This window comes from Cebus imitator, unplaced genomic scaffold (genome assembly GCF_001604975.1).
Source record: "Cebus imitator isolate Cc_AM_T3 unplaced genomic scaffold, Cebus_imitator-1.0 Scaffold597, whole genome shotgun sequence".
NCBI lineage: Eukaryota > Metazoa > Chordata > Mammalia > Primates > Cebidae > Cebus > Cebus imitator.
The window spans coordinates 2,559-29,931 of record NW_016107912.1 but is presented as its reverse complement, the minus strand read 5'-3'; the positions used below and the strand labels follow the sequence as shown (position 1 = coordinate 29,931).

General features: G+C 42.7%; 1 protein-coding gene across 6 annotated transcripts in view; it reads right to left on the bottom strand.

Annotated features, from left to right (window-relative positions):
• CCDC85A (coiled-coil domain containing 85A) overlaps positions 1-26,742 on the bottom strand; it is a 193,904-nt gene extending 167,162 nt beyond the window's left edge. For 5 of the 6 annotated variants that reach the window (XM_017516600.2, XM_017516602.2, XM_017516603.2 and 2 more), the window contains exons 1-2: positions 25,832-26,606; positions 17,309-18,272 (exon numbers count right to left, since the gene is read on the bottom strand). In XM_017516600.2, the coding sequence (XP_017372089.1) occupies positions 17,309-18,272; positions 25,832-26,104 (1,237 nt within the window). In that variant the 5' untranslated portion in view covers positions 26,105-26,606. Of the gene's footprint in view, positions 1-17,308; positions 18,273-25,831 lie in introns of all 6 variants that reach the window. The other variant, XM_017516601.2, reaches the window with a different exon arrangement.
• Between the last annotated feature and the right edge of the window lie 631 nt (positions 26,743-27,373).

Below are 27,373 nucleotides of genomic sequence, written 5' to 3'. Positions count from 1 at the left end.
GCTGCCTCCCACTCTTTCCCCAAAGGGAACATTCAGATTTATCCTCCTCATGAACACTGACAAAAGACAAACCCTAACTAGAATTTAGAATTTATCTAAATTTAGAAGAAATATAGAAGAACAGTGATCTCTAACTCAAATGCTCTTGACAACGGTCAGATAACAGAAGTTGGTAAAGCAGCCTGGACGCAATGTAATACGGAATGGTGAAGACTACAGCAAATGAAAACATGCTTGTCCCCCACATCAGTGGTTTTAAAACACATTTGCAAACCCCGTGTCACTCAGCTCATCAAGAAGAGTTGTCTATGAGCACTCTGCTTGCATCTTGGTGGGCTTATGACTACTCCAGCCAATACAGTACAAGGCAGTAGCACACTATGACTTCTGAGACTAGGTTCCAAAACGTCAGGTGGCTTTTGGCTTGTTCTTCTAGGACACTTGCCCTTGGATCACTGAGCCACACTATAGGAGCCCTGACTATCCTGAGGCTGCCATGCTGCAGAAGATACATGGTGAGAACACACAGAAATTCTGGAATCTGCACCGAAATTCGAGGGATGCTCAAGGAACTCCAAGCCATCCCAGCCCAGGCATATGATATGTGAGTAAAGATAACTCCAGATGGTCCCAGCCCCCAGAATATACGTCTCCTCAGCAGAAGCCCCAGGCATTGTGGAGGAGAAACAAACCATCCCTACTATGCCTTGTCCAAATTCCTGATTCACAGAATCCATGAACATAATGACAGACTGATGTTTCACAACACTAAATGTTGAGATGGTTCATTACATAGAAGTAGAAGGCCAGGACGCCTCCACTAAAGAGGCAGCCACTGTGCTGTTCCCACAGACTGCTGCCACGTGGCGATGCTTGGCCAGTGTCAGGCGATCTTCCAGTTTACCAAGGGAAAACAGACACAGATTTGTATATGAATTTTCCAACGGTCAAAACACCACTTGGGCCAAATAAAACATGATTGTGATGGTATTTGGCCCTTGGACCATGGTTGCAACTGCTCATGTAGTAGGTAGATTATCTGGAGTCAGGTATGTGCCTTCACAGAGAGCTACTTCCAACGAGCACACAGTCAGTGGTTCAGACCACCTTGCCATTACTACTCTGCACCACATGGGCTTTTGTTGTTGCTTTTCTTTAGATAATGTTAGGCAAGAATCAGCTCTAGTGAGGACTGAAATATTTCCAAAAACATTCCAGGATTTGCTCTAGTTGTATATCTCTAATGGATTTTAAAGTCCATTTTCTAACACCTTAAAGTCACGATGATGATAACAGACATCAAGAGACAGTAAGTTTGGAAGTCATAAATATAAGCTCAAGAGGCATGCCTCGAATCTATGACCTAGAAAGCAGGAATTCCATTGTTGAATAAAAGGTGACCCTTATACATAACAACAACTCAACAAAATATAAATATATAAATAAATGAATGAAAAAATAACCATCTCAACAAATGATCGATTTTACTTTCCCTTACACTGTATTTTGGCATCTCCACAAAGTCAAAATCATGACCTAACTCAGGTCCCCTTAAGTCTTAAACCAATGTAAATTTTTAACTCTGTAAAACAGAAACTACAAATTCCCCCCAAGTTCTGATTACCAGTACAGACCTATTCATACAACTAGCTCATTAAAATTCACTATAGATTAAAACCTTTGACCCAAAGTATTAAACAACCAACAAAAAAGGCCATTCTCTTTGAACAATTCAGTAGAAAGTTTTGCATACAAGTCAACATTTAGTGCTGAAAGAAAAAGGGAAAAAAATAAAATAAAAGAGAACAGGCTTGTATTTGTAATCTGTTTTCCCCAAATATCATCCAGGCCTAAATTAATCTTCTTGTAAGTGACTAGGATTCTATTTGTCTGTTTGTTTTAATTTCCTTTATAAGAAACAGAAAAGAAGTCACATGAGACTCTGGAAAAATGTTTACTTTCAAAGAGGTTGTGTAACAAATTAGCATTCTATTTACTTTCTGTGAAATCACCGTACCATAGCCATCTGTACTAGTGAGCTAGATATAAATTATGATATCAAGATTGAATATTAAAAAAGACTTCGAAATGTACTCAGGCAGCAAATTCAAATCCACCACCAGGCCTTCAGAGCAGGGTGGCTCAGAATAGCCACATTTGACACCATGACAAAAGATTCCTTCCTTTCCTCTTGGGCTGCCTGAGTTAGACCAGACCCTGTATGCACAAAGATATCCCTGAGAAAGGTGAAGATTGCCTGCTTCCCCTTAGCTGGATTATAAATGAAGAGTTTTTGAGTTCTGATGTGGGGTACCAAGGAAATTGGGTTTTCTACAGCATTTATAAATGCATGCTAAAGACCATGACATGCTAAGAATTTACAAGATGAGATGAAACATCCCGAGACAAATCCCAGGCTGCCAGCTCTTCTAATGAAACTTATAATATTCCCTTTACCATGTCTGCCCTTTACCACATGTGCTGGGTGATCCTAAAAGAGGAAAAGGAAGAGAAAGCTTGATTAAAAAATATTCTGAAGGCTATAAAATCACTGTGAAAGCTTCTCTCTCTAGTCAAGCTGGTTTTAAGACATTTTTGACCCTATGACAGGCAAGTGGTTCACCATTCACCAAGTGCCCAATAAATTATCTTAAGATCCTGCTCACCAAACCAGGAACTTCTTGATTTACATCAGCACAGAATTCCAGGAGATGTGACGACAAGGAATAAAAGATACTGTGTTGTAACCTACATCACTATTTTAAAATACTCTGCTGCAGTGCGACTGTATCTTCAGTGAGTTACCAAAGTCAAATCAGTTGATGTGTATATCTGGATGTGTGTGCAATGGGGTGATAGTGAGAGACTGTGCTAAATAAAACAAAACTTCATTGTATCGACAAAATTAGAAATTTCGTTTCTTCTGGGCTAATGAAAGTTGGTATCTTGAATGCTATAAAAACCAGTCCTTAAGAAAAAATATAATGTATTCTTAAAAGAACCTCAGAATTGAAAGCAGAAATGCAACTAAGAAACCTAAAACTTGAAATTACCATTTTTGAATGGCAATCCACTGATGTCACAATAAAAGTCACATTTACCTAATTAAGTCAATAAAACATGAATTATGTCCAAACAGTTCCAGCATGAAAAATGGAGGTTCAAACAGGAAAAGGCTGAGTTGGTGGATTCAAATATAAATGTTATGTTTCTTAGTAAAAGTTTATTGTTTCTTATAGCAACCATTCAATATTATCAGCACCTCAGCAGCTATAGGTAGAAGAAACCAAAAGCGTGGTTTTCTTTAAAGAATTTATATTTTGTTTCCTTTACAGCCCCAGAAGACATGATGAAATAAAGAACAGATGGTGGACATGAAGGTGAAAGTTTTCAAAGATACACCAGTTTATATATCTATCTCTGAAAAACAAAAGTCCTATGCCCGCAAATTAACTTGACTGTATGTTTTTCACAACACACCTGTAACTGTAGTTGAAATCAGATGACAACAGAATCAAAAAATAATGTTATCTGGGACCATCCATGTACTGATCTAGAAATCTGTCTGAAGCGTCCAAAATGTTTGCTTCTTTTGGTGTCACTGGGTAACACCAGAGGTTTTCAAGTCAGCTTTGTTCAATTAAGAGCTTAAGCAGAAATGGGAACAAACAAACCGGTCAAATGTAGAGTTGCTTCAGATGAAGCTGGAGCTGTTCTTGGGATGAATGGGGTGGCAGAGCCTGTCTGCTCCTCCCTATGCACTCCCAACTGCCTGAAGGAGGCTCCACAGACCTTCCAGGGCTCAATGGAGCACAGTGTGAAAACAATCTGAGACTTAAGATAGAACATAACAAGCTAAAGCGAGGTCAAAATACTAAAGTGGAAAAACATCAAAATAAATGAAATGTAAAAGCTAAATTAATTTTACTAGACTAGACTAGCCAAAGGGTCCACAAGGTTGCAAGATTATTTGTCTACTTTTATTGTTTAAACAGAATTAGCTTATTGATTTTCACTTAGCAGAATAGTTAGAATATTTCTGCCTCCCAGGCAACTAGGTCCTATTTTCCCCCAAAACCATTACATCTTCATTATTGACTCAGAAGATATCAGTCAGAAGATGGATTTTCTTAACTGATGACTTCTTCATTGTAAAAATTCTCCAGTAATTCAGCATAAACTTTACTAAAAATAAGTTTATGCTGAAAAATAAAATAACTGAAAAGGGATTAAATGATGGCACAAATCCGGGAACATAAAGCCCTCAAGCACTGATCATTGTAAAACTTCTTTGTTAAGGAACCCTTAATGCTATGGCTTGAATATGTTCCCCTAAAGTTTACATGTTAGAAACGTTAATTCCCAACGCAGCAGTGCGGGAGGTGGGGCCTAATAAGAGGTGATTAGGTCCTGAGGGCTCTGCCTTCATGAATGGATTAAGAGCATCATCACTGGAGTGGGTTAGTTATCAAGAGAATGGGCCTGTTGTAGAAGCAAGTTTGGCTCCCTCTTGCTTGCTTGCACTCTTGTGCCCTCTTGCCCTCTTGCCTTCTACCATGGGATAATGCTTCTTCTTCTTCTTCCCCTGCTCCCCGCCCTTTTATTTTTGAGATGGAGTTTTCTCTTGTTGCCCAGGCTGGATTGCAATAGTGTGATCTTGGCTCACTGTAACCTCCGCTTCCCAGGTTCAAGCGATTCTCCTGCCTCAGTCTCCCTAGTAGCTGGGATTATAATGCCCACCATCAAACCCAGCTAATTTTTTTGTATTTTTAGTAGAGAGGGGGTTTCACCATGTTGGTAAGGCTAGTCTTGAGCTCCTGACCTCAGGTGATCCACCCTCCTGGCCTCCCAAAGTACTGGGATTACAGGCATGACCCACCACGCCTGGCTATTTGCTTCTTAACCACACATCTTTATTGTTACTTACCTCCTCACATAGACATGTCAGAGCATGAATACCTCACACAATACCTACTACCAAGCTGTACCCACATGGAATACACAATAAGTATTTGTTAAATAAATGAGTATGTGTTTATTCTCAATCTCTCATCTACACATGGAACAGTGCAGAGAAATACAAAGCAAATGAGATACAAGCAGAATTTGGCTTCCTACTACTGCCCACATCCATAAGTCTTATCAGCTCATGCTTCCCCTTATTTCCATTTATGTTTCTTTTACTATGTTATTTATCTCTGGACACACTCTGATTAGCCTTTAATTTGTTATAATAAATCTCTATTATCCCTGACATTATTTAGCATGCATGGCTGACTAATTAGTCAACACAATTATTTATAATGAAATTGCCATAGATTTTGCCCTTCCCTTCAGTTAATGCTACGCTCCCCATTTCACTGAAGAGCCTTACTCCAAACTAGTTCAAGTATCAGCTGTAAAGTAACAGAAGTAAAGTGCCAAAGAAAGGAGAAAATGTCTTGTCTTTTGCCCAAAGGTTCCAGGAAAAAAATCATCAAAACCCATTTAAATGGGACATAACTAAAACATACGAAGAGCCTGGTGCCACTGTTTTGTCACTAGATTACTCTCTTCCAAACTTGAATTGATAAGCCATACTCTCTCATCCAGTACAAAGACAGTAAAGAGACCTAAGAAAACCAAGTCTACAATGGAGTAGAAAGGAAAATCCTTCTCTCTGATTTTCCAGAGACCTATCCTAAAGGAGCGTGAAGAAATATGAGAAAGTAGACATAGAATGCCCATGCTATACACATGGCCAGTTCATTTGTAGTCTGCCATCTGAGACCTGACCAAGCAAAAGAAAGCTACTATCCACAAATTTTAGAAGTATACAAATTACAAATCCCAAGTCACTTCTACTATAGTCCCTTTAGCTCCCTGTTTCCCAAGAAATGTTCAGACTCATCACTGTGGTGCTTCAAAGAAGATGTGGTTGATTCTGATATTGCTAGATGAATTGCTGCAATCCTGACAGGTTCCCAACCAGGCACAGGAGTGCAGAGAGAATTTAGAACAATGGTTCTTTATAGGTCATGCCGTGCATGGTGAACTTTCCACCTATACACAGAATTTTTGTCAGAACAAACACATCCTCATTGTTCCATGTCAGAAGTCCAGGCACAGGTGCACAACCCCTGGAGGAAGTCAGGTGAGTAGCAGGTAGGGATCAGAGTGGCCAATCCAAGCCAATTAGATATACAGGTAAATGAGTCTCCTTTCTTCCTTTCCTGGTAAGAGGAAGGACAAGAAGTTGGAAGCGGCATGGAATGCAGTTTCTGGCTTCTTTACCCAGAACCTGCCTAAGTAAAACTGAGTTAACACTCTGGTTTCTATTAACATACAAATCCATGAGAAATTAGACTTTCTATGATGGCTGGTATTTAAAAAAATAAGGTCTTAAAACATGTTCAGCACTATAACTGGACTTTGTGTTGCACTGAGGAATCCAAACACTTCATTATAGGTTACCATTCCAAAACAATGAAGAGCCATGTAAGAATACAATGTTATCATTATTTCTTTGGAGAAAAAGATTGCCCTTTACTAAATGTATGTAATTTTTGATTTTAAACGTTTAAAGGATCTTCTTTTGTGAAATTATGATGTTAGCAGATGATTATTTTACCATCTATACCTAATGAAGTAAAAAGTTGGCAATTCCAGTTTATTCTCAGGTTTTATTTACCTGTGAAATCTAAATTCTGGTACTGCTAACTCAGAAAATCTCTATTCCAAGCCCCTTGCCTGATGGATAAATATTTTGTCCACAAAGGTTGATAGTATGCTAAAGGCCATATAGCAAGAAAGTGGCAAAGCCATTTCCAAATCTAAAACTCCAGCTGGGTAAGTGTGCCATCATTAAGCCCTTCAGGTAGCTGGTGCATTACATCATTCTTTTTAAACTCCATGGGAATTTAAGTCAATTATTTTAAAGTGTTTTAAACATATTTTAAATAAATGTCATTTTTATTCATAATTAAAATAGAATTTATCTAAAGAAGGTTTATAAAATTGTTTTTCATTGCTGTAAAGCTGTAAATAAAGTTTAGATGCCATATGCCAATTCTAGGTAACACATATTTCCTTAACATATGGGTGAAAGTTCACAGGGATGCTCAAAATGTAAAAATAACTACATATGCTTTGCTAATAGAAATAATCAAACCAGCTTAGCTCTCTTTTTCAAATGAATGTCTGCTGTATACCTGGCTGTATAGACTCTAGCAAAAATGGTTCCATTGAAGACAGATTTATGTGCTAGACCAATAAACCCCACAGTGGGCAATTTTGAGACTGCAATGGGAAAAAAGCCAAAGAAATTAAAGATGAAAACCACATGGTACATAGTTTGAGAGCAAGGGACTGAAGACTTTATCTCCATTTAAGTACTAAAGACATACACACACACACACACACACACACACACACACACACACACACACACACAATTTTCAAGCCTGTTCGTCCACAGATTTTGAAAAGCTTGATTCCAAACTGTTTCTCATGAAAGCCAGTATACTAGGGGAGCTATTCATGGCAAACCACCTGGATAATGTTTATTCCTAGACCTCAAATTGATCATAATTATAAATGTACTCTCTTCATAAGTGTCCTCATATGTAAAATAAGCATCTAAATTCAGACACTTTCTCCCATGACTCCATAACCAGAGTAATTCTGGTCAGCTTTTGTAACAGTGAAGAGGACTGCCCTGCCAATCAACATAGACCATTTACAACATGCACAGCCGAACAGATTCTTTTAAATTCTTCACAGCATCCCCCTCAAAAACTGATGTCTCTCAATTGCCTTTGTCTGTTATCTTCACTCTCTTTTCCTTACTATAAGGAAGTGACTCTTACCTCACTTTCCTGTTAAATCACATCTAATCCATCATCTGCAGATACGACTAATGACTTGCCTTTCAGGGTCTTATTATTTTGTTTGGGTGGATGGGCGAATTGGTACTTGCTGTCTAGGGAAACAGAAGAGATGCTGAATTAATGAGCTTGGTTAATTTGAATTCTCAAGAGCGGTTCAACAGACCAGGCTGCTATGAACAAAAATCTGCAACTCAGGTATTTTGACCTTTTAAATGCCATCAAAAGGGGAATGTAAGTGTACTTTACTTCTGCCTATAGTAGCATAAATCAGAATAACTGGCTTAATTAGTTTTGTTTGCAGTAAGCTGAGTTATTAAAAACACAACTCCTCGAGAGCAGTTGGTGTTGCCATCTGGCCCATCCCTTTGCTCCTGGTCTCTTTCCCTTCTGTTTCTTGCATTCCAGAAACCAACACTTTCCTAGACACACAGTACTTTGGCTGTGAATGCAAGTGGCTACGTAAGGACCAGATCTTAGTCTTAGTCAGACCATCTTCTCAAGAATGTTTATCTGGAAAGAATATGGCCTTGTGGTGAGGAGAGTCTGTGTGGAAGGAAGATAGGTGCAAGATACATAAGTATTAATGTATTTTCTCATGTAAACGAAGGTATAATACCGTTAATGTAGTATGTGAATGTTCCTTGTTGTATTGTGACTAATATGCAGAGGGAGTAAAGGGCTGTAATTAGTATGTTAAGTCCTATAAGCATATGGTGATGTTTGATCAGGAGAATTAAGCTATGGTTACAAAGATTTCCCATATGAGATTCATGGTTGAGGGTAAGGCAAGGTTAGTGAGATTTGCTAGACATCATCAAAAAGCTGTGAGTGGATGTACTGGCAGCAGAAAAGATACTAAAGTTGCTAGACTTCCAGGTTAGGAATAGGGATACTCCTTCCATTCAAAATGCATTTCGGTAGTTGTCCATCCAGCTGTAAACTGTGTGTCCCATCTGGCTGAATCAGAGGTTTCCAGGCAATAGATCTGAGCTCACCTAATAGATCACCAGGTCTTCTTTGGTACTTTTCTAAGCCAGAGGCTAGTGATACTCATCTTGCCTCACATTCTTGTCACTGCACGCCTCTAGTTATCTGGGATTTCCAACAACAATTGAGAAAAACAGGTTTATTATTCCATTTAGGGTCTTTATCATTACCATTACCTCTACTTCAAGTGGCCTCTACGTCTAGAATAAATGTCTTCTTTATAAAACTGACTCCGTACCCTGGGAGTCAGCTTGATAGTTTCTAGTCCTCTACTAACTGTCATCTGGCCTTGGACAATTCACTAACCTTCTTTGGGAGTCAACTGTTTCATTCAGAACATGGGAGGGTTGAGTACGTCACAGCTCTAATCGTAGAGTATACTTTATGACTTTAAGTTCTATGATTCTATGAAGTTCTAAACTAAATGCAACTACATTGTCCTTATGTCTTTCTATTCTTTAGCATTTATATACATATATATATATATTCTCAACTGAATAAATAACTATAACTATATGCATCAATAAATGCATATACATAAATAGGCATGTGCATATTCACTACCAGTTGGGTTTTGTCTTTCCTACTGATAAGAAAACACACACCATGCCCCCAAAAGCAATTCATGCATTTTAACATTTTTTAAGAACCAGCAATTAGGGGCACTTAGAAAGTTATAGCTACATACAGCCCAGATCAGGGATTTCCTAAAAGCCAAAAAGTCCCTCAATAATTAGAAGAAAGATGAGAAGACTTTTCACTTTTCTTTATAATCAAGATTAGAAGGTAAAATTCTGAGTTTAATGCAATGATGACTATATCTGACTAGATCTCACTAGAAAAGCTAACTCACTCAGGGAGTATCAGAGACCACTGTCAAATGCCTGATCTTCCAAAGTTAATCTAAACATTCTACCCCTCAACCACACCAGCAGGCAAAACTGGTGCTATAAATATTTTGTTTGCCAGATTTTAAAATGTTTAAAGGATTCACTTTCCTTCATATGGCTGAAATGAAGGGGAAGGAGGTATAAAAAGAAGTCATTCACTATCTTTAAATGTAATGCACTTAAAGTTCTGAAATATACATACAAGAACACCAAATGGGGTGTGTGTGTGGAGAGAGAGATGAAATAAATGAAATATAGTTTTTGAACAATTACCAAATCTACTCTTTTTCCCTTAGATATGTCCTGTCTCATAAAGAAGCCTACAGAAGGCCTAAATAACTAAGGTTCTGATGAACTTTTAAATAAACAAATTAAAACTATTAGATACAATTCATCCAGTAATTGAATATGTGCCTAATTTTGATCCAGAGCCAGGACGCAGTCCCAAGACTTCTTGTATTCTTCCATAATGATTTGAGACAAAAATTCCATAATACACGTAATTTTTATTACGTAAAAATGGTAAATGAACAGCCATCTGTGAATAACCCAGTTACTGCCTTTTATCTTTGGAACAACAAACCAGTATTGCCCTTATAAGGATGGCAATGTAACCTGCTATTCCTCTGCCATTTTCCCTTTTCAAAAACACCTCTTCTGCCTCTCTACTGCTAAAGGATCCTCTATCTAAGAAAGAGCACAGGTTCTTTCTATTGGAAACACTTGAATGGCACTCTCAAGAGAAAGCAATTTGCTTCAGGAGCAGCAGTAACTTGAACCTCACTCTTTTGCAGATTAGAGCCTTATAAATTAAAGCTGAGATTTCATGTCTGTATTCTCAAGTGTCCCAAGGTCTACTCTTGATATTGAATCTCAAATTTCCTAGCACTCTTAAAAATCAGCCCATTTCAAAACATGAAACTATTCTTACTATGTCCCAGAATCAAATTCAAAATAAACATTTTTTCTAAATATGCTCAATGCTCACCATAAATGCTACATATTAAAATACTATCAAGGGCAACTTGGTTATACCAATGTATCCAAGAAGCAAATGTGTGAGTTGATAATATTATAGAAATATAGTGCCTCATTTATCTGAAATATAATCATGACTCAGAAAACAAGCAAAAATGAAACTTGAAAAGCTAAAATACCTATGGCATGTGGAATACGCACTGAAGCTCATGTAGTTTACTCTTAGAAGGACACCTCATGATCATTTATCCTTATTTTAAACACCTTTCTAAGCAGGGCAGTTATCTGCATTCCCAAGCTACGACCAGCCATTGGAAACATCAGAAAAGAATTTATAAACATTGAGAAAATGGGTTAAAGTCAGGCCTGCTGAGGTCAGGAAAGAGTGCAGCTGACATCATGTCAGTACTAGAAGTGACTAGAAATCTATTTTCAGGAGATTTTAGAAAGAGTATTCATACAGGGCCATTTAATGTAGGAATCCACAGTTCTATCTCTAAATATCAAAAGTAAGTCATGGAGCCTACGGTGATAAATTTAAGCCTGGAAAACTTAAATCCAATCACAGATACGCTGGCCCAAAGTTGCTACACAAGTAAAACATTATAATTATTTATTTTCTTAAAGCTTTGGCAAACTTTGACTTTACACTCTTATTTCTGACCAGTGGAGCTCAACTAAGATCCCTACCCCCATGTCTCATTACTACAACTTAACTGTACAACCCTACACATTTTGTATTTGTATTGCATTCACTTATTCACGTACTTAGGCATTTGTATTCATGTATGTGTATTCACTTGACACTTGTGAAAAGCTGTGACCTGATGAAATAACTCACCATAGCTTACCACTTCCCGACATCCTTTGTTCTCAACTATTTCAGGTAAAATGAAATAATAAATGCATCATTAACTCAATGGTCACATTTTTTTCTATTATATCTTTTGGAAAGTTGCAATGAGCCAGAAGATATAAACATTTCACTGGCTTCAATTGAGTCTAGAGAACAGGATTATAATCAGTTGAAAGAGATTCCTGGTTTACTTTACGGCAGCAACTAGTTTACGTGACGGGATGCTAGATATATTTGAACATATGCTTGACCAAACAGAAATCAACTGAATGTTTGGCATTGTGCAGAGGCAATATTAAAGTTACAGAAATGTATGTAAACATATGTACATACATATACACACAATGCTGGCAGACAGACAGACAGACGGGCAATCTTAAGAAGAAGATGAAAATGACCCTCCAGATTTAAATTACATTTATAGCATCATGCTATCATTGTCAGCAGAGTTGAAAACCTTACATTGTGCTAAAAAATATCTTTCTAAGCCACCTAGGTTTTTCAATAGTTTGCCTCTGAGATATTCTGCAATTTTCTTAAACAAACTACATTTTCAATATTAAGCTTTCTATATCATTAAGTTAAAATGTATCCTATGATAAATGTAATATGCTTTGCAAATGCAAGCATGGTATAATAAATTAATTTTATCAAAACCTTAAATCAATGTCTCATCAAAGTGCATATAAGGTTACCAAATTATAGTACTCAAGATTGAGGAAAAAATGCCATTATTTACTTCTTTAACCATCTGTCAGTTCACACAATAGAAAATGCACACAGAGAGGCTCAATTAAAGCCAATTCTGGTATTCCATAACTGCAACTGTCAAAATTTTTCTCCCAGGAGACACTCAATTTCTATTGTCCAAATTCATTCATAAGTGATGTTCTGACTTTTCTTAAGCAAAATAAAAGATTTATGAGAGCAATTATTCATGCTATAGTGCACACGACTCAATTTACAGACAATCCTGCTGCAGAGAAATACTGCTGGGGTCTTCCAAATGCAGGTTATCTGACCCCTCATAGACAGGGGTGATAACACTTTGTGTTATCAACATTTTTTGTTTACTCATTAATAACCTCAACAGAGGATAAGGAGCAGTCCTAAAACTCAGGGCGAAACCTATAAAGTGGGAGATTTGAAATACAATATTCTCTTGCGGGAAATATGCATTAGCATTGCAAGCAGTGCACCGACATCTGCTGTAAATAGGTTAGAAACTCAAGTGCTCTTCTTTTTCTATTTGGATGTGAAGGCTTTAAAAAGTAAAGCAGTCATAAACCTCTCATATGCCAGAGTTTCCCCCAAATTAGCCTAACAACTCCACCCATCAAAAAACACAAATTTTCAACCCATATCCTAAAACAGTATGTTAGTAGACAACTTTAGTCTAGAATGGAATGAAGTTTTATGGTAACAGCTGGGGTCCATCCTTCTCAGTTCTGGAGTTAAGCAAAGGAAAAGGAGAAGTTAGCTTTTCTTCCTCTCAGGAAACTTAAGTGTTTAAAACTTCCACTCACAGCAACTCATCTTAAGCAAAAATCTCTCATTGAGGGCAATGATTTTCAACTGGTCCGCTCATTAGAATCACCTGAGGAGCTCTTTTTGCAAAGTGCCCAAGCCCAGCACCAGACCAACTCAATTTGCATCTCTGAGTGCAGTGCAGGGCTCAGCCACCTGCATTTTTTCAAAGCTCTCACAGTGATTTTAATCTGCAACCAGACTGAAAACCACTGCTCTAAAGCAATGGTTTTGAAGCAGAGGCATTCTGACTACCCCCAACCTGAAACACTGACAGTGTCTGGAGACATTTTTTATTATCACAACTAGGGGGGATGCTCAAAGGTAAAGCCCAGGGATGCTGCCAACACTCCTACTAAAATGCATAAGGCAGCACCTCACAACAAAGAATTATCTGGTCCAAAATAATAATAGTGTAGCTGTAAAGAAACCCTGAACTAGAAGAAGAGTTGTTGAGAGAAACAGCCTACTCTTTCAATCTTGAGAGATACCCTCACAAAACAAGAAAAGGAAGCTTTCAGGAGGAAGACTTACAACCCTGACACTCTATTCAGCAAGACCAAAGTAGGTCTAAATGGACCCTGTTCAATGCAAGTGAATGATTTCCTCATGCTTGCTCTCATTGGCTAGAGTGATGTTTAAGGAGGGCACGATGCTACCGTTCACTGAAACTTGCTCTAACAAGGCAAAGGGAATCAGACCCACCAGGATGACTAAACAATTCCTTTTTTTTTTTTTTAAGAAGAAGAAGAAAGGTAATGAAGAGTATCGTTTTGTTGTCTATTGTTCCTTCTTATTTGCCAGTAGCCAGCAATATGTGCTTCTAGAATTAAAATCAAATTATTTTCACCATTTTTTCTTCTGCATTCACTGTATCTGGTGGGGGAATTTCTTGTAAGGATCTCTGATCATCAGAATCTTCTTCGTCTTGAAGGGCAATAACAAACAGAGCTATTGCTAGAAGAACCTAAATCATCCAAGACATCCATGACCTGAGCTAAATAGTTACCTGTTAAAGCAAAGGCCTGCCAGCTAGGATCTGGAAGCAAAACTCCTTCCTTACATTGTGGAAGGAAACACTTTCACCTAAGAAAATTCCATTCACCCTTGAATGTCAATGGAATCAAGTAAGGGTTGAAACCTCCATTCTCAATACTTGAGGCTGTCAGTTTAAAAACATTTATAGATAGCAGTGGTTATTCAATTACTTAATTTACAAATCTGAAATAAGCAACTTGAATGGACAAATGCAGTAATGTCTAGATGTGATAAGTGTTGAATCTACTTCCTGTTTGAAAATGGAACTCTACAAAAACTAGAAAGAAACCATTGAACAATAACTTCTACAGAATTAAATGCATTCTTGAGAATTTTGTGTAGTTTGGAGGTTTGTTTAAAAGTTTCATTTGTTTTTGCTTTTGTTGTTTTCTATACACCTACTAATTAAGAAATTATTCTACAGACTTAAGATGTTTTTAAGAGAGGAAAAACAGCTAAAATTTATCTTGCATTCACCCAAAAAAACTCTTTAACATGTTCAACTATTTCATCCACTGAGTTTGTAATTATAAGCACAAGTAGATTAACAAATGCTCAAGGCATTGTCAACTAAAATAGCCATCTTTTTCACTAATGTTCTCTCAGTGTGTATATGTATGTGTTTTGTGAGGGAATGCATATCTTTACAGGTAGGACAATTTCCTGCCAATATATATTTCATTTCTGTTTCAGTTTGCCATAATGTACACACACTTCCCATTAGTTTTTACCTGCTTTTTGTTCATGTAAAAACATGCAAGTGCTCATCCTAAACACTCATATTTCACACCAGCCCCAAGCAGAATGACTCTGGAAATGAGTCAGCAAATCTGCAATTCTGAATTAACCTTGATATTGCTTCCTGTCTATTTACACACCAATGACTTGAATAAACGGTGTGAGGATTTAAAAATACAGAAAAGCAGGTCTTACCATCCATATCAAAAATTAATTTGTAACAGCAAGATAAATACAAGTTACCAATGCCCATGTTTATAGGCTGATGATCCATAGACATCTCATTGTGCCACTTCATTTTCCAATTAATTACTGAAATTAAAATGTAATGCAAATGCACTGCAAATATACTCTGAGGATATCAACTGTCGGCATAAGATTGGTCACTCAAGAATGAGAAAACTTGAAGTAGACATAAGATTTCAACTACAGTATCATTCTATTACATCAGTTTTAACTAAATTAAATTGTTAAATTTTAAAAAACAATTACCTGCCCCACTAAGTTTATCTGTACTAGGTAATCAATAAGCTACGATGTCCTGTCATCTTTACCGGGAGATACACCTTACTTACCATGCAAGGCACTGTTTAAAAGCTGCAACTAAAAACTTTTCTTAGAAGTCAAGTCATATGATGATTAAACTAGAGGAGTTCTTTAGATAAAGGAGCCCTTTGGTAAAGAGAAATTGTTTTTTTAAGTGATCAACTTTCCCCTAATATTTTCTTTTTAGTTTAAGATACAAAGTTTCCTTATAATGGCGCACATATTTACTTCTCAAGCTCATCAAAAAGTAATCAAGAAATGGAAAAATCATTAACTTTACCTTCCCATGACTCTATTATCCCCCCTCCAAAGACAAGCTTCATGGCCAATGACCAATCTCATGATAGTAACATAGCCAAACTTTCTTTTTGAATGACTTGCATCTCTTATACAGAATTGGGTAGCCAAGAGTGTCTATAGCAATAGGGTGGGGGGTGAGGGCAGCATCTCCACAGCTCTTGGCAACAGTTAGTGAAGGTTCAACCTTGGAAAGGCACCAGCCAGGAAGCCTCAACGCAACAGGTGAATTGGCTTCTCTGAGCCTCCACCTCTTAAGTTCGAAGTGGTTTCAGATCCAACATCCAACAATAAAGCAGTGGCCTCCCATGTTTCCAAACTTTTTATTTCCATTTGTACCTAAAAGAATATTGCTTGCATTCGAAGTCAAGTTTCAGGAGTCAATTTTCAGCACTATGAGAAAAGGATTAGGATAAAATGGAATCCAACAGGTAAATCCCCAAATACAATATTGAAAATTTACCCTTCTTGTCACTGCTAAAACTGGCAGCCTCCTCCATTACTGCTTGGAGTTGGCTGCAGACTCCAGAGCACCTTTTAAATAAAGCAAAAACCCTCAGATATTTTCAATTAAAAAAAACCCCACAGTTTATAAAATCACTTTAGCTCCAACTCAACCAAAGGTAACATAAAAGGATTGTGGAGTTTATTTTGGTTTTTATTCTTTAAGAAATCATTTTTTTCTCGCTCTCAAGTTCAAAGTGGTTTCAGATCCAACATCCAGAAAATTGAACCTCTTCCAAAAGGTTTAAAAGCCCAGGTTTAGCACTGCCTCAGCAAGTGCAGCAGATGTTATGATTTAGAAACCAAAAGAGTGTCCAAGCACATCTGTACATTTTAAAAAGGTACATTCAACCAACCAGGAAAGATGTCTCTTGCAATGGAAAACCACGTATTATTTGGAATATGTTTAAGGGAGTTCAGTGATAGTGTTGGTGTGTTTTGAGTGAGTGAAAAAGGAATCAGCTGATGCATTTTAAATGCAAAGAAATTTCACAAATTCTGACCCCCCAACACAATGGAAAAAATCCTCATGGAAAAGTCAGGCATATTTATACGCATTTGGGCAAACCAGCATCAAGCCTGTTTAGGAACATCGTATTTCTTTTCTAATGTTATTGGTTTTTCATAAGAAATATTCATTTCTTCTTGTACATAACCTATTAACTGAATTCAAAAACCTTTTGGCAACCATTCCACAAGCAAGCCCTTGCAGGAAACAACACACCACTAGGAAAATGCTCAGGTTTAAGGTGAAAGACTCTTAGAACGGTTCTATGTTTTATCTCCAATACCACAGATTTCACCTTGACAACTCAGGGTCCTAAGGAGTTACTGTTCCTCTCCCTCCCACCACCCCTCATCCCCAACCTTCTTCAGGCTGAGTGATAACTGCATAAGATAAAAACAGATGGAGGAGAAGAACCCGACATCATGATTTTGGGTTCAACGTTTGCTCCTTCCCCATACCCACTCCCTAGCCAGCACCTGCACTCTCTCACATGGCTGGAAAGCCCGTAATCATTCATAACTATCTGCTGAGTTTCCCAGCCCAAGCAGCACCCCAGCACGTACTGACCCACCATTCATGCCACTGTAGACATTGCGGTGATGGGGTGACCCGTCCTCCTGCGCCTGCCGTCTGAGGGTGCCCTCCCTGCTGCCTCCTCCGCTGCCTCCACCTCCTCCACCGCCGCCTCCGTGTTTGTGATCAGGGCTCCCTCCAAAATGTTGTTTGAGGTGCTCCGGGCTGGTGCCCCTGGCTCTGGGGAGATGCTCTAGGCTGCCCCCGAGGGCGTGTTTCTGAAGATGCTCTGGGCTCCCTCCACTGTGCCGGGTGTGTTCAGGGCTGCCCCCTGACCGGTGCTTCTGGAAGTGCTCCGGGCTCCCACTCAGCACGTGCTTAGGCAGCATTTCGGGGCTGCTCCCTGGATGCGGGTGCCTTTGCTGTTCGGGGCTGCCCTTGCACAAGGGTTTGTGGTGCTCCGGGCTAGGTCCTTTGAGTGCTTTGGGGTGATCTGGGGTCCCGCAGGCCCTGGGTTTCTGTGGATGCTCGGGGCTGGCGCTCCTGTGCTTGGCGTGCTCCGGGCTGCCCTCGCTCCGGGGCTTCTGCAGGTGCTCCGGGCTGCCACTGCTCGCATGGTGCTTGTGGTGGTCTGGACTGTCAGTGCTGCCGGTGCTGGAGGTGCTGCTGCCGTCACCCACATCCCGCACGTAGGGCGCGGTGGAGGCCGTGAGCTGGCACAGGCTGGCCTGGCTGTCTATGGAGCAGCGGCTGCCGGCGCAGCCCGCACCCTTCTCTTCGTCCAGCAGCACGCAGAGCTCCTTGAGCTCCATGTTCTCCTTCACCACTTCCTCCTGCTTCACCTCCAGCTCTTTCAGCTTCTGCAGGTATAAGGCCACTTCCTTGTGCATCACCCCGGCAGTGTAGCGACCCAGTCTCTGCCACTCCCGGGACACCCTCTTGCCTTTCTGCCGGTCATCATCCAGGAAGCAACAGAGGTCCCTCAGTTCCTGGTTGTCCTCCTGGAGTTTCTGGTTGATATCCTGAAAAGAGAGACACAGCCATTTAAGGGAGGTATGCATCTGAGGTGTCAGCAGGCTAGACTTCCTGGAAAGGGAGAGAGCCTGGAACTAGTGAATTATCTGTGAGGTTAGGGGAAGAGGTGAGGGAGTAGCAGGAAGCTGAAGATTTGTAGCTGTCCATCAAAATTAAACTAACTTAAGTATCAGTTCTATCCCTGCACGATACTTTACTTGCATTCTGTCATCTAATTTGTACTAAAACATTTAGGCGATAATAATTATTATGGATTTTTACAGAAGAGGAAACTGGACCTCACAAAGTTTCACTTGTCCAAGGTCATCCAGTCAGTAGTTAGGGAGCAACCAGTCAATTAACAAGAAAACAGTCACTAGAAAAAACAAGGCTCTCCTGCCCCGTTCCCAAGAAAGAAAAATAACTGCTTGTGACCTGTGAAATGCTTAAAAGTCCTGAGACAACAGACCTTTCAACAGAGCAAACAGCAAGCACTGCTTAGATCTTCAGCCTGGCATGGAATGTGCAGCCCCAATTCCCCGTAGGGAAAAGCACAATTGCCCTCTAGTGGCATTTCCACCCTGCACATCGAGCCCTACTTGCCACACCCACCTGGACATCTCCCAGGCATCTCTCACTTATCTCAAGCCACTGAACTTTAAGAAACCACTCTCCCCAGACTGCACCTCTCAGCAAATGCCACCTCTTTCTGTTCCATTGTTCTTCATATGAACCTGGTCATCCCTGCCATCTCCTTCTCCTTCAACTTTCCATTTCAAAACCAAACAAGGCTTTGGAACTCTAACTCCAAAATTTAACTCATCTTGTCATTCCCATATTTGAAATCCTTTAATCTCATGTCCCTTAGGATACAATGGCCACTTTGTATCGTTTAAGTCTCACAAGGCCCCAGATGCATTGACTTAGCCTACTTCTCCTGCATGAATGATGATTCATTTGTTCATTCACAAATATTCAGTAAGCATCAATTACTATGCCAGGTACCAGTCCAGGTGGTAGGAACATATCAGTGGACACAGCAAAGACCTTGACATCCTACAGCTTTTATTGTTGTGAGAAAGACTGGAAAACACACACACACACACACACACACACACATACACACACACACACGTAGAACATAACCTCATGCAGGGAAAAGTTAAGGAAAGAAAACTGAAGCAGGCTAAAGAATACTTTTTTTCAAGAAAAGAGACCTCTACAGAGAAGGGAAACATTTGAGCAGAGACCTGGGTGGAATGAAGGAGCCAACATGTGAGTGAAGATGAACCCAGGCAGAGAGAGAGCAAGTATAAAAACCCTGAGAGCAAGCATGAGAGCAAGAGCTCCACATAGGGAGGTCAGCGTGCCTAAAGAACAGAGAGCAAGTCAACAGATATGGGAAAGGGGGTGGAGGGGCATCAGAGCCCAGAATATGCAGGGCGTGGTCAGCCACAGGAAAGGCTTTGGGCTGTCGGAGAGCTGAGGATAGAGGAGTGACATTACATGTCTATAGAGGTGTGGAAAACACACTGGCTTGGGTGGAGGAGGAAAGAAAGGAGGGTCAGGATAAAATAGAAGCTGCAAGATCAACAAGGAGGCTCCTGCACTGGTCCAGGTAGAGGCAGATGATGGTGGCTTGGACGTGTGGTAGCAGTGGAGAAGGTGGAAGCAGCCCTCCCCATCATGCACTGAGGCTGCGTTTCAGGTCCTCAAAGGGCAAAGTCTTTCCCTGTTTCACTTGGAATGCTCTCTCCAGCCTAGACAACCATCCTGTCTCATTTTATAAGTTACTTCCCCATAGAAGCCGTTCTATAGAAGGTCCACCCACAATCTACGGTCTATCATCATCCCTTAGACTTACTACAAAACTTGTAAGCACAAATGCGTGAGTGTAATCATTCATTCTAGACTACATCTTCTCTAGAGTCATGACAACAGAGGAGACGTAGTCTAGAATGAACGGTCTATTTACTTCTCTAATTGTCTATTACTCATCTATTTACTTCTGTGTATCCAGAACACAGCACTCCCAGTGTAGACACCTGAAACCAAGGAATTTTTAAAACGACTAGTGGAGTTTCCGCCTATTCTCCATTTATGCATGCAGTCAAGGTGCCAGTAGTTCCTTGAAGAACCGTCGTTTGGTAAGGATGAAATAGGGGCAGCTACAGGGCTGCTCCCTAAGATTTCTCTGCTTCAAAAAGCCTCAAAATCTCTGGTCTTGAGATGCCATCATCCAATCCAGAACTAGAGGTACTCAGAAAGGGGACTGAATTTCCTCAGACTCAGGTTTATTCTAACACTGCCCCTAACTAGGACTAAGAAACAAATTATGAAACACCTGTCAACCACATCCTCCACCTCCTGACAGTCATGGGAGTGAATGTTGGGGCCTTAGGAAGAAGCATATACAGCATGGACAAAAAGATGGCAACAACAGAAACTGGGGGCTACTGAGAGGGAGGAAGGGAGGTAAGGGTTAAAAAACTATTGGATGCTATGCTCAGTACCTGGCTGATGGGATTAATCATACCCAAAACCTCAACGTCACACAGTGTACCCAGGTAACAAACCCACACATACACTCCCTGAATCTAAAATAAAAGTCGAAATTAAAAACAAACAAAAAAACACCAGCTGGGCACAGTGGCTCACACCTACAATCCAAACCATTTGGGAGGCCGAGTTGGGGGGGGGTGTCATTTGAAGTCAGGAGTTCAAGACAAGCCTGGCCAATGTGGTAAAACCTATCTCTATTAAAAAATACAAAAGTTAGCCAGGCGTGGTGGTACATGCCTGTAATCCCAGGTACCCAGGAGGCTGAGGCAGGAGAATCACTTGAAGCTGGGAGGCAGAGGTTGCAGTGAGCCAAGATGAAAATATACTCCAGCATGGGCAACAGAGTGAGACCTTGTCAAGAAAAACCACCAAAAATACCCCCTGCATGTTTTGCCTCTTCTGTTTATCAATCCCCATCACCTCCCCTTTGCATGGGAAAATGAATAAACCCCTCAGCCAGGTCACCAGACCTGAAAACCTCTTCACCTTTAGCTGTCAGCTAATTATGAGCTGTGATTTTGTCTGTGCATTCCAACTAGAAAATATCATCTTCTACCCCATATGAACCTAAGAGGAGAGATTCCTCTGAGAAGTTTCCCCTGGCACAGAACAGCACCATGAATGAATGAAGGGATGGATGGATGGATGGATGGATGAATGGATGGATGAAGTAACTTTCCCACTCACTGCTTAAAGCCTGTATCACACTCTAGCTAGAACAATTGCTGGGCATCAATTTTTTCTCCTTTCTAATGTGGACATCTTAGCTTCTGGAAGGCAGGGTCTATTCCAAAAGTCTTTCTTTGAATATGTGACACGTCTGGCATGGTGCCTGGCATACAGTGGACACTCAATATGCGTTTATGGACTGATCAGTGAAATACAGGTATTGATTGACTTACGACCTATGCAACTTATGACCACTCAACTTTACGACCACAATAGCTAGCCACAACTGCTCTGCGTCTGGCAGCGCAAACGTTGCCCAGCTGGGTGTACGACAGTGTGGACCAGCTTCCGGCAGCACTACCATCTCCGCGTGCATATAGCCTACTCAACTTACGACCAAATCGTGTTATGACTGGTCTGTCGGAACCAATCATGGTCGTAAGTCGAGCACTAGCTGTAAAGGCCCAAGCCTCTGGTCAAAACAGCCTACAGCTATAGCAACTGAGAAGAATTCCCCTTATTGTTTTCAGCAAGCACTAGCTATGTCAGAGTCTACAAGAATAAGAGAATAAACTATCCCTTGATACTGATGCTTTACAGGAAATCAGAAGCTGTAGATATTTGGAGAAAACAACACTAAACAAAATTAATCTAAGCTCCAAAACGTATTCAACATTTAGTTTAATCCTGGCATTTGAAAGAAAGCTCAAGTCATGTTCTCTTTCGTCTAAATAAATTTTCAGCTGAAAATATTTCCCTTTGACTATTCTACAGCTATTCCTGATTTCTCCAGAGCTGGAAAGTAAACAGGACTGGTGCTACCCTGGGCTTCACGGAGTTAATGCCTCTTCCAAAGGGAGTGAAGCATAACAGTTCTCAGCACTCCAGATGGAGGAGATAGGAGTGGGTATTGGCCCACTCCCTTCTCTGTATCACAGTTCCTTCTTTCTATTATTAGTTTTCTTGAGAATATTATTTACTATCCAGTTCTGAGCTATTTCCTTCGCCTTCTGATGAACAGCTAAGCAACCGGCTTCATAATAACCTTGTGAACCAGCTTCTTCAAATCTGCCTCATTAAGGCTTGGGCTTTCTTTTGCAAAACACTAGGTGTCCTTTTAACATTGCCACAGGCCACCAGATATTATCCAAGTGTCTAAATGGACTTTTAAAAGTTTAAGACCACTTCGTTGCACACCAACCAAAATTCTAATTTATGCCTGAAGATGATGAAGTACTATATCTTCAGTTAAATAATTGTTTTAATTTGTTATTTTGCTTCATTGCAGAGCAGGGTGGTGGGTAGGTGGGTGGTTGGGTTAGGGACCAAAGAAGGAAATTAATGCAATGCAGAAAACAAATCTACAGAGATTCACCCCCAAATCAGCCCCCAACTGGGATACTGGATCAGAGCAGTCTGAAGTGTTGGTATATGCTCAGTAGTCCAAAGACATGGTTCTCAGGAATCCAGTTCCTTCCAACATAACCCTAACTGGAATCTCCCTTTTCTACCCCTTCCAAGCAAAGAATGTCAACTCACCAAAAGAAAAGGAAAGCGGGCCTATTTTGAACACTTTTTGTGTGACCTTGAGAAAGCTAGCTAACCTCACTGGGGCTTCTTCATCTATGGTATATTTCATCCTCATAAAACCACATGTGGAATTAAAGTCCCCACGAGTAGATGAGAAAACTGAGGGACAGAGAGTTTAACAGTTTGCCAAAGCTGCCCAAATTGTCAGAATCCAAATCCTTTATCTTTCCACTTCTCAGGGCCCCTACACAGCCCTGGCCCCTAAATGTTTAAACAAAAACAAGTCAGTCAGGGCTAGGACCCAGCCACAGGCCCCTGAAAGCAAAGAATTAATGCTGCCATCTCCTGTGTCCATAGCTACAATAACACCTAGTAGCCTTAAAAATATTTAGATGCAATTTCAAAGTCCGCTCATAGAAAGAGGCATAAAAAAAAAGTATTATGGTCTTCAGTGCCCTATATTTATAGTTCTCAACTAAGAGTGACAAGCCATCAGATGCCCCCCTTAACAAAAAAAGATTTCTTCTTTTCTTCCAGTTAAGCCAAAATAACTAAATGTACTTATCATTTATTCAGTCAACCACATTTATGGATTATTATGATGTCCAAGAAAGCTCTGAGCCAAAATAGAGAAGGGAGAAGGCTGGCCTCTCCAAAGAGTAAAACCACAGCACCCTCCGGGGTGGGCCAGGAGCCTGGGAGTCTACTCCTTGGAGCTGCCCAGGGATGACATGAGAGGAGTAGAGGCTACATCAAAAAGCAACCTGCCCCCATTGTTTCTGAACTTGATAAGGAAGCAGATTGGAAAGTCATTTAATGCCAGGTCATGAATCTAGATCACAAGACTTTCCTACTTGGGTGTACGTGCCCTTAGCTGGCCTAATAGCTACTTTTCTACAGGAAGCTACTGGAATGAAGCCCAGGCACTCCACCGACCCACTCTACCATCCCCCTCCCCTACCCAAACATAGACCCTCACACACAGTCAATCCACACAACCTCAAGGAAATTCAAGTGTTTCTGAGCTATTATGTTGATGCTTCATATTATTAAAACATGTAATAGTAACTCTTCCAACTCTTCTAAGTCACACTATAGTTCAAACCACGGAAGAAGCTCAAATTAGAAGGTGACAAACTAATGTAATGCCCCCTTGTCCAGCTTTCCCTAAGAAATCCAGATCTTGGAGACACACAGCCGTAGATTTTTATGTCCTCTCCTGATGAGAGTAACTACCATTTTATAGTCAAGTATTAAACCTTCCCCTACATAAAAATAACTTGTCATAACACCCTCAGAAATAGTTATCATTGCATTGTATTGATGAATAAAATGAGGATCTGAGAACGTAATTACCCAAGCTCAACCTCCTGGCAAATGAGGTTTCTAGAATTCAAACCCACCTGAGATCATCTTCCTAACTACACCAGCCTGCCTCTATTCCCCAAAGAGCCTGGTACTTAATAAATACTGTTAGTAATGAATTAAACCAAAGGGAGAGAGAGCAAGCCTGGGGATTTTTCTGAATTGGGGAACTTCCCACCTGCACCCACTCTAGGGACTACATGACATTGAGTTCCAGCCTCAGGAGTGGGCCATCTCCACCTGAACTGGGCCCGGCACACAGCTGGGCCTCGGGCATTCCACCCTTCTCACTCTTTCTTGCCCCAGAATCCCAGAGCTGGAGCACAGAGGTGATTCAGGAGCAGCATCTACTGCCTGATATGTGGGGGTGGGAGTGGAGAGGGGAAAAGAACAGCGTGTGCCTTCGGGAATTTTCTTCCTGACGTCCCTACAGTGATTTCGTTTGTGTCTGGCTTCCTATAAACAAAACAGAACAATGAGAGGAAGGAATACCAGGAGGCACAGGCGCTAGCTGGAAGGAGAGGAAGTTTGCGGTGCTCGCCAGCAGGGCGGTTCCCGGCCACCCGTCTGCTGCAGCCGGGCAGGCACACTGCTCGCAGACCAGGTGCTCTCCAAGGAGAAAAGAAAGTTAGTGGGTTTGCGGGGGGGGGGGGGGCATTTTCTCTCTTTTCCTAGAAAAAGGTGGCAGGGATGCTGGCTCAAAAAGAAAGCAGCACTGACCTACCCTTGGGGTAACCTTTCGAAACCCTGCTCCTTCCATGCTGAGTCCCTTGGCTCCTCCCTTTTTTCCCAGTCAACCTGGGGGGTTAACTGAGAAGGGCAGTAAGGCAACTCCAGGCGACGCCTTCCAAACTCGGGGAGAAGGAAAGCACAGGAGTTGGTAGAAGACGTGAAGGCAAAGCTTGAGCTCCTATGTACCCGGTGACACAAGACGGCTCTGAGGGTGGCGCCCTGCCAGCCGCTCTCCCTAACAGTGGCGCCCTTCGTCACCCTCTGCCCGCCCAAGAGCTGGCGGTCCAGGGCAGCCGCATCCCCAACCCTCCAAGGCGAAGATCCCCTGGACTCACCCCCTTACTCGCCTTTCCCCTCACTGACTGAAACCTGGTTCCCCAAGCACTGATTTTCCAGCCTCCCTAAAAAATGAAAGGTTTGCGGGCCCTTCACTTCCCTCCCTGCTCTCCAGCGTCCTCCCCATGCATGACTCCTGCCAAAGTGCACCTCGAACAGCCAGACACAAGCGCGCACAGGGGAGAGGAGGGGAGCAGATGCGTCCAAAGTTTGGAAAAGTTTCACAGGGGCTGGGGACTGGGGGCAGGGGATGCCGACCGGGAGAAGAGGAGGATCACCTGTTGAGGGAGGGAGGGAAAGTTTGCCTGGCCCCGCCTCCCCGGGGCACCCCGCTCCCCGCTGCGCCGCGCCTCCCCGCCCGGCCCGCGCTCACCTTGAGGCCGCGGATCTCGCCGAGGTGCAGCTGCAGGCGGCGGTTCACCTCGCGGATGAGGTTGCTGTGGTCCAGCATCGCGCTCACCTTTTCGGCCTCGGCACGCCGCAGGCTGCGGATCAACTCCTCCTTGCTCCACTGCAGCAGCTCTTCGTCCGACACTTTGGACAGGTCCTCCACGGGCGCGGCCGCGGACGAGCCGGCCTGGGCTGGGGAACAACTTTCCGCCGCCGCCGCCGCCGCCGCCGCCGCGCCTCCGGCCGCCTTCGACATGGTATCCGCGCGGTGGCAGGTGCGAGTCGGTGGAAGAGGCGAGGCGACTCCCGAAGGCGCGGGCGCGGCGGGGCCGCCTCCGCCCACACCCCTGTGCGCTCCGGCGAGTCAGCGGCACCGCCCAGGGGCCGCTGGGTTGGGGCGGCGGGGGTCGCGCTGGGTGGCCATCCTACCTCGCCATCCCCGCGCGCGCGCCCGCGCTCCCCCAGGGCCCGGCAGCCACCCGGGCGCTGCTGCGGAGGCCCGTCCCAACTCCGCGCAAGTCCATGGTGAGAGGCTCTGGGGAGCCCGGGGCCGCCGCGGGAAAGCCTTGGGGACGGCTGGGGGCTGCACCCCCGTTCCCCTGCCTTCTCCTTCGCCTGGAGCCGAGGCTGTCGCCCCTCGCACTCTCTGCCTCGCACACAGGCGCGCACGCACACGCACTTTCCTCCCCCTTGCCCAGCTGCAGCCCCCGGCTTCTCCCCTCTCCTAGCTGAGGAGGGCGCGCCGGGCCCCGCGGCGCCTCCCCGGCTGCTCTAGCGACGCCGCCGCCGCGGCTGCCCGTAGGCTGCTGCGCTCCGCCTGCTGCCTTTGCTTCGCCGGCGGCCGCTCCTAGGATGCTCCGAGAAGCCTTCGATTTGCAGAGCAGAGTCGAAAAGGGGTGGAGGGTGGGGGACCGGCTGGAGGAGGAGCCTGGAGCTGGGGCCACCCGTCACCCGCAGCAGCTCCCGCGTGGGCCGGACGCAGCTGCCACTCGACCGCTGCCCGGGCCCCCGAGGTGCGCTCCCCGCGATCCTGCCCGGGAGGGCTGGGGGCGCGGCTCCTTCTGCGCCCGGGCGCGGGTGGGGCTGGAATGGGTAGAAGGTGCGGAGCCGTGGCTGCCGGGCTTTGGGAGGCTCGCGCGCGCCACCGTGTGGCGGAAGAAGCTCCCTCCTCTGCCCTCTACACACCCGGCTTGTCACCAGGCAGGGGAAACAGCTGCTGACCCAAATGCGAGGTGCTCGGTATTTGGAGGGATCGGGGATCAGGCAAGATGGGGTAGCAGGATCTGAAAAATAGCCAGCTATTTGCACTTTGGAGAATGGGAGGAGATGCAAATGGAAAAAACGAGGGTCGGGGGAAGGGGGAGCTTAGGAAAATCCAAATGGTCTGATAAAGGGGGAAAGAGGCATCAGAGCACTACTCTTTAGGGACTACTCATCCCCACCCCCCACCTTCACCCTCACCTCCCCCCTAGGCCTTTGTCTTTTCTAAAAATCCACTACTTTATGAAGAAGCTTCACGAGAAGG